Source organism: Ictalurus furcatus, chromosome 26, assembly GCF_023375685.1.
Source record: "Ictalurus furcatus strain D&B chromosome 26, Billie_1.0, whole genome shotgun sequence".
Taxonomy (NCBI): Eukaryota; Metazoa; Chordata; class Actinopteri; order Siluriformes; family Ictaluridae; genus Ictalurus; species Ictalurus furcatus.
Window position 1 is genome coordinate 1,328,997 of NC_071280.1, and position 11,630 is coordinate 1,340,626.

The 11,630-nt window shown below is 42.6% G+C and overlaps 3 protein-coding genes across 5 annotated transcripts; 1 reads left to right on the top strand and 2 right to left on the bottom strand.

Annotated features, from left to right (window-relative positions):
* Positions 1–3,151: 3,151 nt before the first annotated feature.
* LOC128602153 (uncharacterized) lies at positions 3,152–6,698 on the bottom strand. Of its 3 annotated transcripts, XM_053615738.1 has the most exons (6): positions 6,414–6,698; positions 5,855–5,943; positions 5,043–5,255; positions 4,725–4,910; positions 3,386–3,696; positions 3,152–3,264 (listed from the first exon to the last, which is right to left on the bottom strand). In XM_053615738.1, exons 2-5 carry the CDS (start codon positions 5,922–5,924, stop codon positions 3,620–3,622), a joined length of 546 nt encoding a protein of 181 aa, XP_053471713.1. In that variant the 5' UTR covers positions 5,925–5,943; positions 6,414–6,698; the 3' UTR covers positions 3,152–3,264; positions 3,386–3,619. The 3 variants fall into 3 exon arrangements, with proteins under 3 accessions (XP_053471713.1, XP_053471711.1, XP_053471712.1); XM_053615736.1 differs by having other exon boundaries at positions 4,725–5,255; XM_053615737.1 differs by having other exon boundaries at positions 3,232–3,264; positions 3,429–3,696; positions 4,725–5,255.
* Positions 6,247–7,835, top strand: LOC128602155 (interferon-induced protein 44-like). Its single transcript, XM_053615740.1, has 3 exons — positions 6,247–6,329; positions 6,930–7,030; positions 7,559–7,835. The coding sequence occupies exons 1-3, from the start codon at positions 6,272–6,274 to the stop codon at positions 7,739–7,741; spliced, it is 342 nt and encodes a 113-aa protein (XP_053471715.1). The 5' UTR covers positions 6,247–6,271; the 3' UTR covers positions 7,742–7,835.
* A 653-nt stretch (positions 7,836–8,488) lies between these two features.
* On the bottom strand, positions 8,489–11,424 carry LOC128602231 (uncharacterized). Its single transcript, XM_053615904.1, has 2 exons — positions 11,323–11,424; positions 8,489–9,810 (listed from the first exon to the last, which is right to left on the bottom strand). Exon 2 carries the CDS (start codon positions 9,625–9,627, stop codon positions 8,812–8,814), a length of 816 nt encoding a protein of 271 aa, XP_053471879.1. The 5' UTR covers positions 9,628–9,810; positions 11,323–11,424; the 3' UTR covers positions 8,489–8,811.
* Positions 11,425–11,630: the final 206 nt, after the last annotated feature.

Sequence of the window (11,630 nt, forward strand, 5' to 3'; positions counted from 1 at the left end):
TTCAAGATTTTAGCAACCTTTTGTTCAGAAAGTGTACTTGTGAATTATATGTATAATTATATGTACCTTTCGTTCAATATTGACATTGTGGAAAAAATAAAAAGACTCAATTACCTTGGATGGTTGTGCTGCTCTTGAGCGTTGTGTTTAACTATAGCTGGTCGCGAAGATATCAAATCTGCATAGAGTATGCCCACATTTGCTAAATAGTTTCGCTTTCTCGTGGTCTCATATTTCTTATATAGTGTATAGGGGCAGGCCCAGACTGACCAATCATGAGATTTCCAAAGAAATCTTGGTCGTCTTGTTTGTTCTGCAAACTTCGCTGGCGTTTTAAGGCCATTGTTTGAAAAAGAAATACAAATATTCTGTCTAAAATTTTAAGAATAATACTATGAGATAATATTACTATGAAAAAGTGGTATATATAACATTCATGTGTTAAATAAAGGGACATGTGAGGATTTAGAAGTTATTGTTTCTTTTGTTGAAGGAAAAATCACAGCCAGTTGTAACCTTTAAGGTTACATCTGCGCACCATTTAAAGAGATGGAGTAGTGATGTAGATGAATGATCAATCCAGAAGGACAGGAATTCCGGCATCCCAGTACATTGTGGCATATAGGCTCGTATAATACGGTAAGCTTAAGCCTCATGACGAGTCAATATTTCACTTTCAGAAACACTGGTTTTCTTCCTACTCGCCAATTTGCATTTGGTAACGCCTACAAAACTCCATAAAAGGCCAAGCTCACAGTTAAAATGACGAGCAAATGGCAATAATAGAGATCTCAGAGGGAGTAAAAGTTATTTTGACTCATGCCTTTCTATAACAACATCAAAGCAGCTGAAAAGGACAAAATCCAGAGCATGTTCGTCTCACGCCTACAGGGTCGGGGGTTCGATATCCGCCACGGCCCTGTGTGTGCAGCGTTTCCATGTTCTCCCTGTGCTGTGAGGGTTTCCTCCAGATACTGGAGAATGGGAAACCCTCCAGGCTGGGGTTTAATCTCCCAGCCCAAAGACATGCATTGTAGGCTGTATTGACATGTCCGTAGGTGTGAATGTGATCGTGCCCTGCAATGGATTGGCACCCCATCCAGGGATAGGCTCCAGGTTCCCCATGACCCAGTAGCTTAAGCCGTATAGAAAATGGATGGCTGGATGGATAAAGTGAGGTTAAAAGAGAACGGTTTAACATTAAATAAGAGAAAAGAAAATCTACTGTGTTCAGTCACTAACGGCGATTGTTTTCCCACATGTGCGCTTCTCTGTCTTTCATTTTAAACCTCTTCTTGATCATATTTACACACACCAAAAAAAAATTAACTGCGATATTTCACAGACAATTTCTCAAATTGTCTGATCTGTGTTTGAGAGATAAATGATTGAATTTGTAAATACGTAAACACTTAGTTTAGGCTGCTGTAAAATTTTATGCTGACAAAGTCCAGATGGTGGACTCCTCAGGTGATAATACGAAACAGGTGCTTTAGGTTTAAACTGAAAATGAATAACGTGCTAACCAGTTGGCTACCTGCTTTCAGAGGAAAACAGAGAAGTACGTTAGCGTGACCATGGTTTCTTATAGCAGCTGGTAGCCAATAAAATGTTGATTAAACCAACTAAGGGGCGAGTTAATTTGATGGTAATATATGGAGGAGTTCTAATACTGACTTGTTCGCATTTTATAAACAATATTTCATGAAAGTTCCATCGCCTCATTCAGTATGTTTACATGGACAACAATAATCCGATATTAACCCGATTAAGACGATACTCTGATTAAGAAACTAGCATGTAAACAGCAATTTTTAATTACTTTAATCCGATTAAGGTCATACTCGAAGTAAACACAAAAGGAATTAAGACATGTGGAGTATTCCTGTTGTAGTCGCATTATCGGCGTGTGTTACAGACATGTACACACCTTAATCACACTATTAACGTCGTGTGAGAGTTTTCACCGCATTGTGCGACAGGACACATACACACGGCAGCGCTCAACTGTTTTACAGCAAACAACAGAGCACGGCTACGTCCCAAACCGCATACTTACCTACTACAGGCCTATAGTAGGTGAAATACATGTATCTCGGCTACTATATAGTAGGTAAGTACGTGGTTTGGGACGCAGCCCACGGTTTCAAGCAGTCGTCTATTTGCACGTACAGCATGACAAATAATTAACCGCACTTGAAGCGTTAGTAAAAATTTTAATCAAAAACACCCAAAATGGTATACGGTCCCATAACGAAGACGAACTGTATGTTGATACGTGAAATTCTGGAAGGAACGTCAGACCGCGTGGCGCGGGGACGTAATGACGTGTGCCGTTAATCGATCTATGTTCTATAACATGTAAAACAGGAACATGACAGGAGTATGCTAAAAGCGACTCATGTAAACACCTTAATCACAATATTATCTTACTCTGTCGTAAAAATCCTTTTATAAAGACAAAAGTGTATGTGTCTAGCAATCAGGTCCATTTTTTTAAAACATGGAAATATATTGGTGAGAGATTCTGCGGTCCGGATTGAGATTGGAAGTGCATTCCACCACTGAGGAACAGTTAGTGTGAAGGTTCTGGAAAGGGACCTTGCGCCACGCTGAGTTGGAACTGCTAAACGCCGGTCGCTAATCGATCGCAGATTGCGAGAGGGAACGTAGGCCTTCAGGAGAGAGTTGAGGTAGGAGGGTGCTGTTCCTGACAAGGTCTTGTAGGTGAGCATCAAGGCCGGGAACTTGATGCGGGCAGCTACAGGAAGCCAGTGGAGGGAGATGAAGAGGGGTGTCACATGGGTTCTCTTGGACTGGTTGAAGACGAGGCGCTGCAGCTTTCTGAATCATCTCAAGGGGTTTGATGGAGCTGGCTGGGAGGCCTGAAAGCAGTGAGTTGCAGTAGTCCAGTTTAGAGATAACAAGAGCCTGGACTAGTATCTGTGTAGCCTGTTTGGTGATGTAGGGTCGGATTTTCTTGATGTTGTAAAGGATGAACCTACAGGACCTTGCAGTTGCTGAGATATGGTCTGTAAAGGTCAAGCCGTCATCAAGAATCACCCCAAGGTTCCTGGCCGTCCTGGTTGGCATGAGTGTGAGTGAGCCGAGCTGTACAGTGAGGTTGTGGTTGATTGAGGGACAGGCTGGGATCACGAGAAGCTCAGATTTTGCCAGGTTAAGCTTAAGATGGTTTTCCTTCATCCAGACCGAGATGTCCGAAAGGCAAGCAGAGATGCGTGCAGAGACGGATGGATCGTCAGGCTGGAAGGACAAATGGAGCTGGGTGTCATCAGCATAGCAATGATATGAGAAGCCATGAGACTCAATCACCTGCCCTAGAGATGTAGTGTAGATATAAAAGAGGAGTGGACCCAGAACTGACCCCTGTGGAACGCCAGTTGTGAGTTGCTGAGTTTCAGAAATACCTCCCCTCCATGATACCTTGAAGGATCTGTCACAGAGATAGGATTCCACCCAGCGCAGAACCGTTCCAGTGATGCCCAGGCTGGAGAGAGTCGACAGGAGGATCTGATGGTTCACAGTGTCAAAAGCAGCAGAGAGGTCAAGTAGGATGAGGACAGATGATCTAGAGGTTGCTCTTGCTAGTCGTAAGGCTTCAGTGACGGAAAGCAGAGCAGTCTCCGTGGAGTGGTTGCTCTTGAAGCCAGACTGCTTGGTGTTCAGGAGGTTGTTCTGTGTGAGAAAATTTGAGAGTTGATTAAAAACGGCTCTTTCAAGTGTTTTCGAAAGAAAAGGGAGTAGGGAAACCGGTTTGTAGTTGTCAACCATAGCAGGGTTGAGTGATGGTTTTTTAAGCAGTGGGGTAACCCGGGCTTGCTTAAATGAGATAGGGTATGTGCCAGTAGAGAGCGATGTGTTAAAGATGTGTGTGAGTGCAGGTAATAGTGTGGGAGAGATGGACTGAAGAAGGTGAGAAGGGATAGGGTCAAGAGGACAGGTTGTGGGATGCCTAGAGAGGAGGAGTTTAGAGACATCAGTCTCTGAGAGGGGAGAGAAGGAAGTCAGTTGGGAGTTACCCGGCGGAGGAGTCAGTCTATGCATGTCTGGGGCTGAGAACAGGTTCCTGATTGATGTAACCTTGTTGGTAAAGAAAGTGGCAAAGTCATCTGCAGTGAGAGAAGTAGGGGAAGGGGGAGGAGGGGGACAAAGTAGAGAGGAAAAGGTTTTGAAAAGAATGTGGGTGTTGGGAGAACTAAGAATCTTCTCTTGGTAGAATGTGGCTTTAGCAATGGAGATGCTATTGGAAAAAGAAGAGAGAAGTGTCTGGTAATTGGTTAGGTCAATTGGGTTGTTTGATTTGCGCCATTTCCTTTCAGATGCTCTTAGTTTGGCCCGGTTGTTACGCAGAGCTTCTGAGAGCCAAGGACTAGAGGGTGATGTGCGAGCAGGTCTGGAGGTTAGGGGGCATATGCTGTCAAGAGAAGATGTTAGAGTGGAACATAGCATGTCGGTTGCGGTGTTTAAGTCAAGTGAGGAAAGGTGGCTTTCGGAGGGAAGTAAGGTTGTGACAACGGAGGAGAAATGTGAAGGGGAAAGGGAGCGAAGATTGCGACGAAAAGAGATAGAGGGAGGAGACATTGATGGTGGTGAGGGGAGAGAAATAGAGAACTGGATAAAGAAATGGTCAGAAGTGTGGAGAGGAGTAATGAGAAGATTATGTGTGGTGCAATTACGTGTGAGGATGAGGTCAAGCTGTTTACCGGCTTTGTGGGGTGCTGGTGTGGTGAACTGCTTGAGGTCGAATGTGGGAAGGAGAGCAAGAAAGTCAGCTGCATGTGGCTTGTCTAGATGAATGTTGAAATCACCAAGGACCAGAAGAGGAGTTCCATCATCTGGGATGGTGGACAGTAGCGTGTCAAATTCATCGATGAACTTCCCCAGTTGACCTGGAGGACGGTAAACAACAAGAAAGTGCATTTTGGCAGGGTCAGTGACTGTAAAAGCATGAAATTCAAAGGACGTGTATGAGCAAGAGGGAGAAAGGCAGGTAAATTTCCATGTTTTGGAGAGAAGCAAACCTGTACCACCCCCTCGTCTGTTGGGGCGTGAGGTATGGGAGAAGTTGAAGTTGGAGGCCAGGGCAGCGGGTGTGGCAGCGTTCTCAGCATGGATCCAGGTCTCAGTCAGAGCCAGCACGCTGAGATTGGAGTGGTTTGCAAATGCAGAAATGAAATCTGCCTTGTTGACAGCAGATTGACAGTTCCAAAGTCCGACTGACAATGAGATGGAACCTGCAGAGGCCGCATTCAGAGAGCGTTTTTGATAGGAACAAAGACAGTTTAGAAGAGAAACTGAAGAACTTTAAGCTCTGCAGTTCTGATGTTAAGTTTGTCAGGCTTCTGATCATTGGTCAAGTTGGAGCAGGAAAGTCCAGATTTATAAATTCAGTCAATAATGCTTTCCAAGAACGAATCACCAGTGCGGCTCTTGTTGATACAACATCTGGAACCAGTTTCACAAAAAATGTAAGTACAACTTCAACATATTCACTGGTTTGATTTCTTAATGCAGACAGATAAACCAGTTTGATTTAAACTAAGGTCATTTTCACACTTCCAGACAAAAGTTTTCAAGCTCAGGACTGGTCTCAGAGATACAATCCCTGGTCCTCTTGAAAAAGTCGGTCTATGGCTCGCTTCAGCCGAATATTGGAGTATTCCAATGACATGCCTTTAAATGCCATGTGCCATGCCTTTAACGAGGCACAGCACTGTACAGTTCAATATTGTGTTTAATATGGAATTTGATCCTGAGTCAGAATCATATACAATTTGTGTCTTTTTACAGTACAAAACCCATTATATCAAGGGGAAGGTCATCACCCGTTTACCTTTTGTGTTCAGTGACGACATGCTACTTGAACCTGCCGATGGACAAGGAGCACATGTAAAGGACATCATCACAGCCTTAAAGGGGTTTCTTGAGGAAGGATATAAAGTGAGGGGCACATTTTACTCTCACAGTATGAGACAAAACAGTTATTTTTAGCATTGTTACGGTATATAATGTTAATATATATGACGTTAGAATACTGTTCATGTAGTCAGTCTTTATAGTACAGCTGTAGTTCTGTAGTAACCTACACTGATTTTTGCACAGTAAAACATCTGTAATATTTATTCTTTCACCAATTTGCAGTTTAATCCTGCTATTATCTGAGAATAACTCCAACTACAAAACAAATCCCAAAGTTTCTGATCAAACCTTCTGCCTGGTCAACATTCTAGCTGCAAACAAAGTGTCACTCATGGACCAAAAGCTTATTCAAAAGATGAAAGCGATCTGTGAGGTGGCTTCAGAGTATAGTAAGTACTGTTATTATAGTTTAGAATCATCTCGAAATTTTTTTTTTTTTTTTATATTGGCACAATTATTCCCCAAAAACATACCATTGTGTTTGATTTGGTCCGAAGGTGTTGATTGTTTTTCTATAACAGCAGCCCTGACTGTAGTTCTGACTGCAAAGCAAATCACAAGTTTAGATTAATCCGTTCATTCTAATAGTTTCTATAGTAACAACTCGCACAGGGACTTTTATTTGTTCTATGGAAGGAGTCTCCAGTTTCAACACTTTGTAACAGTCAGAGGTAAAGCTGCAACAGAGTTTTCTGATCTTCAGGACAGAGGAGATTATGATTAGTGGTTTCTCAGGAACACGACAAGCTGTGATTTTTATCTTATTAACATCAGGGGAGAAAATAAAGAGAGAGGCTCGTAAGAGAAACTGTTAATTAATTAATTAAAGTTAAAACTTTAATTAATAAAAATTGTAATCAGTGAGAAATTACTGTGATAAGAATTAAACACTGCAGGACGTGCTGTTATAGGAAAATCATCTTCATATCATATTAGAATTCCTGTTTTAGTCTTATTGTAGATAATAAACTGTTCATCCTATTGTACAGATTTGCCTCAAGTTATCATCATGACAAAAGTGGATGAAACCTGCCCTCTGGTTAAAGATGACCTAAGAAAGGTCTACACCAGCAAGAAGATCAAAGAAAAGGTAATTGTGTAATTAAATGGTGTATATTAGGATTGTAACTGATGACAAAATTGGGATTGAACAGATATGTTCTCAATGAATGTAAATACTGATATGAATAGAAGGCACTTCTGTTTATTTGGCTCTTTTTTTAATCAAATAGAGCTCAATATCACCATATTAGAATATTTACTTTCACACAGCACAAAGTAAAAGTAAATCTTCCTGGAAGTCATAAAGGCATTAAAATGAAATGGATCCCAGATTGATCTCACAGCAGCACTGTTTCTCCGCTTCGCAGTAGGTTCTGATAACGAGTCTAGTGAACTTCTGGAAAGTAACAAACCCCAAAAACTGAAGTAAATCTAATTATTAAATATTATTAGATGTTGCTGTCAACTATAAACAGCAAAAAGCTTGTCAGTGCATCTGGTTAAGGAGTTAAAGTTCCGTTCTGCAACTTGTGATTTGTTATAATTGTGGTATATTTTTACAATTTATCGGTTAAATAAATTGTTTGATTCATTGTTTTTTTCTATATATTTTCAGATGCAGGAGTGTAGTAATCTGCTGGGTATTCCACTGAGCAACATCTTCCCTGTGAAGAACTACCACGAGGAGGTGGATACGAACGATGACATGGATGTTCTGATCCTCAAGGCGCTCGATCAGATCGTGAATCTCGCCAACGATGCTCTGGAAAACCAAAACCCTAGTGAGAACTCTGAGTGAAGGCTTTTTTTTTGTTCTTTTCCACCCCTACACCAGTGCAGAGTATTTAGGACAGTGAAAAAACATGAAATTGTGTCTAAAGTACATTATTAAAGTAAAGCTAATTTATTCTACTGTAATCACAACTGGTTTGTGTTTCTGTCGCCGTCACGTTCCTACTGCACTCTGGACTTTTTATATTCCATTAAATTAATAAATATAATGATGTTTGGTCCTACTTATTTTTTAAGATTTATACCATTACACTAAACATGTTTTGACAGATACAAATAACACAAACACAAGTAATGTACAATACTGTTTCATAGTTCATACATAAATATGCAGGACTAAAACATCCAAAGAACAAATCCTCTTTCATTAACTACCAAGGAACACTGACTAACTACTCTCTCAGTAATTAGGGCTAGGCCTCGGGAAATAAACTTAAGGCAGAACACCTCCAAAGAGGGGGAAACAAAGGGTTACGCCACACTGGGCTTGAACCTGAGGCTGGAGGATGGAGAGACCAACATGCAGCACAGTGAACTACCAACCCTGCCCAAACAGACCTTGGAGTGGGCCTAGCCAAATGCTCAAGAGGAGTAAACTGAAAAAAATAAGGTCAGAGAGGACCGACTTACAAAGGAAATAAGTAAACAAGTTTTTTTTAAAGCAAGGAACTGGAGAAAACCAGAGGAACCCCAAGAGACAAGGTCCAAGAGGTTTGGACTGACACAGCGAGAAAGCTTCAGAGAGACGGGAAACCTAAGAGATAAACTCGAGAGTGTTTACAAAATTACCGGCTTTGCCTCAATACAGCACTAAACAAGGAGAACTTCCTAGTTCTTCTTAGTTGTCCGTCGTGGCGACGAAGACCATTTTGCCATCAGAGATGATGCATGCGTAGATGGCTGGTCAGACCAATCTCTGCACGGAAAGTCCTATGGCAGGTGGGACAGGGGATGGGGTGCACGTCTCCGGGAAGGTTGCTGGCACGGGTTTTTCTGGCTGGCCTCTTTCGTTCGGCTACATCTGTCCAATTTATCTCACACAGCAAAGACCCCTTATGGATGGAGGATCGCCAGGTGTCACGATCCAATGCAGTCTGTAACCCAGGAGGCAGGATTGATGTTAAATGCTTTCATTGAGGCATTGAGGGTATCTTTGAAGCGTTTCTTTTGGCCTTCTTGGCAACGCTGACCTTGCTGGAGCTTGCCATAGAGAAGTCTTTTTGGTAGACGTTGGTCTGTCATGCGTATCACACGTCCTGCCCAGCATAGCTGGGTCATCATCAAGATGGTGAAGATGCTTAGGAGGCCTGCTTGATTGAGAACCACAGTGTCTGGGACTTTGTTCTGCCACTTGATTGCAAGGATTTTCCTGAGACTGCTGGTGTGAAAATGGTTCAGTTTCCTGGCATGACGTTGGTACCCTGTCCACGTTTCGCATGCATACAGCAGTGTGGGGAGCACAACTGCCCTGTACACTTTCAGCTCGGTCTGGATGGTGATGCCTCTTCGGTTCCAAACCATGGCATACAATCTCCCGAAAGCTGAACTGGCTCTCGCAATGCGGACGTTAACTTCGTCATCTATTGTGGCATTTTGTGACAACGTGCTGCCGAGGTGAACTTGGTCACTGTTTTCAGTCTCTGACCATTGACAGTGATGTTGGACTCTGTATAGGGCTTCCCTGGGCTGGCTGATGCATGACCTCAGTCTTCTTGGTGCTGATGGTGAGACCGAAGTTTGTGCAGGCACTAGAAAACCTGTTAACGCTGCGTTGCATGTCCGTTTCTGTGCTATTGTTAAGGGCACGGTCATCAGCAAAGAGGAAGTCCCTGATGATGTCTGTCGAAACCTTGGTTTTCGCTTGGAGCCTCCTGAGGTTGTACAGATTACCATCTGTGCGGTACTTGATGCCTATCCCAGCATCACCGTCTCCAAAGGCGTCAGTCAGCATTGCGGAGAACATGAGGCTGAACAGGGTTGGCCCCAGGACACAACCCTGCTTGACGCCATTTAACATGTAAGAAGCCCTTCAAGCCTTTCAGTACAGTCACAGGTGGAGCTGGTTGCTACTCATCACTGAGGGGACAAACAAAAATTGGTTGTTGTTTTTTTTTACATGTCACCAGCACAAATTCTACAAATATACTTTTATTTAATAAAACAATGTATTTACAGTTGAAACTTCTGCTATGAGCCGGGGCCCTGTGTGTGTGGAGTTTGCATGTTCTCCCCGTGCTGCGGGGGTTTCCTCCGGGTACTCCGGTTTCCTCCCCCAGTCCAAAGACATGCATGGTAGGCTGATTGGCGTGTCTACAGTGTCCGTAGTGTATGAATGGGTGTGTGAATGTGTATGTGATTGTGCCCTGCAATGGACTGGCACCCTGTCCCGGGTGTACCCCGCCTTGTGCCTGATGCTCCCTGGGATAGACTCCAGGTTCCCCTGCGACCCTGAAAAGGAGTAAGCGGTAGAAGATGGATGGATGGATGGACATCTGCTATGAGATGTTCCACTGGCAACAATCCAGTACCTACAATTTAATGTTAATATTATTTACACCACAGTGGTACTGAATGCTCGATTGGTCAGAAGGTATCAATGAATCTTTTATAACAGGAACTCTCACAGTAGTTCCAGCCACAAGATAAACCACAGGTTTATATTAATGAGACTCATTCTAATTCTTCACTATTTCTAGAGTAACAACTTACAGAGTAACAAAATAAGAAGAGAGGGACTTTTTTGTTGGCGTTTGTGTTACAATGAATTCATATATTTTGGGGCCTTGGGACCAGTTTTCTTTATCATGTTGCTGTAGACAGCGTGGAAATAGACAGGGTTTTGTTAAATCCGATGTCCTGACATTTCATACTCCCAGTCAGATAGTCCTCCAATGGCTACTAGCCGAGAACTGATCACAGAAAAAAAGTGAAATAATCATAGAAAGCCCTCACTGGCCTTCAGCATCAGTCATTATATGTTTGTATTTTTGTAGACGGAGATGTGCAGGAATCTGCTGGGTATTCCAGTGAACCACATCTTCCCTGTTAAAAACTACCATGAGGAGATGGACACAGACGATGACATGGATGCTCTGATTCTCAAAGCACTGGATCAGATTGTGAGCATCGCCTGTGACGCACTGAGAAAAAAAAACATCTCTGACCTCTGGTGAAAAATCTGAGTAAGGTCTCGGATCCCAAACGCCTCAGTGGCATTAGTGCAACACAGAGTGCTTTACAAAGCATTAAAAACACAAAGGATTACAGTTATTTCTAAATGGAGAAGGGTACCAAGTATGTGTGGTGGAAGGCTATGTACAACCACCTTGTAGGGGAATTATTCAAAACTTAACTAAGGAAGACTAAGTGAGCAACAGGATCCTAGTCCCCTCACCCAACGCTTTTAGTCTCTGTACAACTTGTGGTTGTTGTTGGTATCCATCGTGTTGCAACATAGTGATGCTCAAGATGAGGTGAGCTTCAGGATTTGTTCTGTAGCACAGCAGCCACCTGAAGTGTGTGTATAGATAACAAGGTCAGTATAGTTTGGTCTTTATCCCTTAGGAAGAAAACACGACACTTGCTTACCAGTGTTCAGTTGAAGATGGGAAGCATAATGTACATCACCACTTACAGTATCCCACAAAAGTGAGTACACCCCTCACATTTTTGTAAATATTTGATGATATCTTTTCATGTGACAACACTGAAGAAATGACACTTTACTACAATGTAAAGTAGTGAGTGTACAGCTTGTGTAACAGTGTAAATTTGCTGTCCCCTCAAAATAACTGAACACACAGCCATTAGTGTCTAAACCGCTGGCAACAAAAGTGAGTACACCCCTAAGTGAAAATGTCCAAATTGGGCCCAATTAGCCATTTTCATATAATAAT

Excerpts from the sequence above, each read along its gene's own strand:
- LOC128602231 (XM_053615904.1), bottom strand. The coding sequence starts at position 9,627 with ATGGTAATCTGTACAACCTCAGGAGGCTCCAAGCGAAAACCAAGGTTT.
- LOC128602153 (XM_053615736.1), bottom strand. The coding sequence starts at position 5,924 with ATGATGTCCTTTACATGTGCTCCTTGTCCATCGGCAGGTTCAAGTAGC. Across the intron at positions 5,256-5,854 it reads GTCGTCACTGAACACAAAAG|GTTCCATCTCATTGTCAGTC; the intron begins GTAAACGGGTGA and ends CGGCCTCTGCAG. Across the intron at positions 3,697-4,724 it reads ACCAGCACCCCACAAAGCCG|AACAACCTCCTGAACACCAA; the intron begins GTAAACAGCTTG and ends TTTCTCACACAG.
- LOC128602155 (XM_053615740.1), top strand. The coding sequence starts at position 6,272 with ATGGACCAAAAGCTTATTCAAAAGATGAAAGCGATCTGTGAGGTGGCT. Across the intron at positions 6,330-6,929 it reads TGAGGTGGCTTCAGAGTATA|ATTTGCCTCAAGTTATCATC; the intron begins GTAAGTACTGTT and ends CCTATTGTACAG. Across the intron at positions 7,031-7,558 it reads GCAAGAAGATCAAAGAAAAG|ATGCAGGAGTGTAGTAATCT; the intron begins GTAATTGTGTAA and ends ATATATTTTCAG.